This window comes from Myotis davidii, unplaced genomic scaffold, assembly GCF_000327345.1.
Source record: "Myotis davidii unplaced genomic scaffold, ASM32734v1 scaffold896, whole genome shotgun sequence".
Classification (NCBI taxonomy): Eukaryota; Metazoa; Chordata; class Mammalia; order Chiroptera; family Vespertilionidae; genus Myotis; species Myotis davidii.
In genome coordinates, this window is record NW_006287365.1 from 111,361 (window position 1) to 114,298 (window position 2,938).

A 2,938-nucleotide genomic window follows, 5' to 3' on the forward strand; every position below is an offset into this window, starting at 1 on the left:
CTTTTAAAAAGCACCTTAATGGCTATGACAAAACATCCTCACTTTCCCCCAATCTCTTCATTAATTTCTAAAGTTTAGCGTGGGTCAATGGTTAAGCATCAACCTAAGAACCTGGAGGCCACGGTTCAATTCCCGGTCAGGGCACATGCCTGGGTTGCAGGCTCAGTCCCCCATGTGGGGTGTGCAGGAGGCAGCCAATCAATGGTTCTTTCTCATCATTGCTGTTCCTATCTCTCCCTTCCTCTCTGAAATAATTTAAAAAAATATTTTTTAAAAGTTTAATTACTGCCCTGACCAGTTTGGCTCAGTGGATAGAGTGTTGGCCTGCAGACTCAAGGGTCCCAGGTTCGATTCCAGTCAAGAGCATGTATCTTGGTTGCGGACACATCCCCAGTGAGGAGTGTGCAGGAGGCAGCTGATCCATGTTTCTCTCTCATCGATGTTTCTAGCTCTCTATCCCTCTCCCTTACTCTCTGTAAAAAAATCAATAAAATATATTTTTAAAAGAAGTTTAATTACTACAAAGTGTCTACCAAAAAACCAGCAACAACTCTGGGTTCATAGGGAGCTGGGAGCTCCTGTTGTATGGCCCTCTGTCGATGCCAGGACCCTGCACATCTTAGACTAGATCACTGGGTCTCCACTTGATTACCTGCCATGGGGAGCTTTCTATCTGACATCTCACAGCCTCCGAAACATCTGGAGGTTACCAGATTGAAGATCACACATGCCCAGCCACACACACGGACACACACACACACACACTCACTCACATACACACACACACACACACTCACACCCAAGAATGAGTTGCTCTGCCAACCCTTCCAGCCTCAACCTGTGGATCAGGAACCACTGTGGACACCCCCAAAGCTCCACTAGGGCTTCCGAGAACCCAGCCTCCTTCCTGGGGCAGCCTCCACTCCCAGGGCCCTTGGCTCCACCCGCACCTGTGTGGCCAGCCCCGGACAGAGAGTCTGGGCAGTGACAGGAGAAACAGGAATAATAATTTGGATGCAAAACAGTTTGGGGGAAGTGGTGCCTAATGGGAGGGGTGGGGATTTGGCAAGATGAGAGTGCGGGAGGCTATGCCTGGGAGCGTCCAGAGCCCTGGTGAGTGTTCATAGTTCCTGGGGGTCCCCTGTCAAAGTTAAATAGGCCCGGGAGACTTTATTCAAGACCATGGCAATCGGGGAGAGAGACTGAGCTCAATCCATGGAAACAAAAGGTGGGAAGGGGTTCCAGCCCTGGAAAGGAAGTTGCTGGAGGATGAGCAGAGGGAGCTTGGTCCATGGGACGTGTCCAGCACCCTGTGTCATTCCTGAGTCAGATGTTTGTCTCTGTCATTAGGCACCTGTGCTTGCTAATTGTCACTTATTCACGTTCAGGTCCTGCCCTCCCACGGAGCTGGGAGACAGGGCTGCTATCTTCCTTGATGAGGACATTTCAAAGGGTGGCTCCCAGGTTCCTGAGAAAGGCACTCCTGGGTGTAAAACTGGCAAGAGGCTGGGAGAACTAGGAATATATCCCAAGGAAACAGAAACTCCAATCAGAAAGGGTATATGCATGCCTGTGTTCATAGCAGCACAATTCACCATAGCTAAGATCTGGAAACTGCCTAAGTGCCCATCAGCAGATGAGTGGATTAGAAAACTGTGGTACATCTACACAATGGAATACTAAGCCGCTATAAAAAAGAAGGAACTCTTACCATTTGCAACAGCATGGATGGACCTGGAGAGCATTATGCTAAGTGAAATAAGCCAGTCAATGAAAGATAAATATCTCATGATCTCACTGATTTGTGGAATATAATGAACAACATAAACTGATAAACAAAAACAGAACCAGAGCCATAGAAGCATCGAACAGACTGTCCAATCTATGAGGGAAGGCAGGCGGGGGGGTGGGGATGGCGGTGAGGGGGTAAGAGATCAACCAAAGGACTTGTATGCATGCATATGAGCATAACGAATGGACACAGTGGGAGTGAGGGGTGAGGGTATGTGCTGGGGTTAGGGGTGGCCAGGGTGAGGTCAGTGTGGGGTGGGGGGGGGAGACTTGTGTAATACTTTAAATAATATAGAATTTAAATTTTTTTAAAAAAAGAGGCTGGGAGGAGATTTACCTACATTTCAAAGGGACAGACAAAGAATTTGACATGACAAGTTTTCTGAAGTAAATGCTCTAAGGAAGGTCAGGGGCCTGTACACAGTCAGGAAGAAACCTGTGTAAACTGTAGTCAAGCTCGGGGGACGGGTAAGGCTGTCCTGGTCACCGCCATTATGTCAGCTCTGTCCCATCCACCCGTGGGCCCGTGACCCTAGGTCTCTGCACGTGCCTGGTGCCCGCCCTGCACAGCACAGATGTGAAGCCTGCAGGCAGCTCCTCCAAGCGGGAAGAAGGGGCCCCAGCTCCGACTGCCTGCAGGGACACCCACCTACATGTCCCATCGGCCCTATGTCTGATGTCCACATGGGTCTGTCTGTATCCTTGGGGGACAGTGTGTCCCTCTGGTTGTCTGCCTGTGTCTCTATCTCATCCAGTTTTTAAAATTCATTCATTTATCCCTAACTGGTTTGGCTCAGTGGATAGAGCATTGGCCTATGGACTGAAGGGTCCCAGGTTCGATTCCGGTCAAGGGCATGTACCTTGGTTGTGGGCACATCCCCAGTTAGGGGGCGTGCAGAAGGCAGCTGATCGATGTTTCTCTCTTATCGATGTTTCTAACTCTCTATCCCTCTCCCTTCCTCTCTGTAAAAAAATCAATAAAATATATTTTTAAAAACTCATTCACTTAATAATCTAATAAACATTTATTAAATGCCTCTGTGGGCATGTCCTGTTCGTCAGGGTGTCATCCCCCTTTTACCTTACATCTGTCCACATTGTCTTTCTACATCCCATGTGTGACTCTGGGTCTCTCCCTCTCCCTCTC

The 2,938-nt window shown here is 48.8% G+C and overlaps 1 protein-coding gene across 1 annotated transcript in view; it reads left to right on the plus strand.

The window, feature by feature from the left end:
* Positions 1–1,070: 1,070 nt before the first annotated feature.
* Positions 1,071–2,938, plus strand: part of LYPD5 (LY6/PLAUR domain containing 5) — a 6,206-nt gene continuing 4,338 nt past the window's right edge. Inside the window, exon 1 of the mRNA XM_015560892.1 lies at positions 1,071–1,113. Coding sequence (XP_015416378.1) covers positions 1,071–1,113 — 43 coding nt within the window. The remainder of the gene's footprint in view (positions 1,114–2,938) is intronic.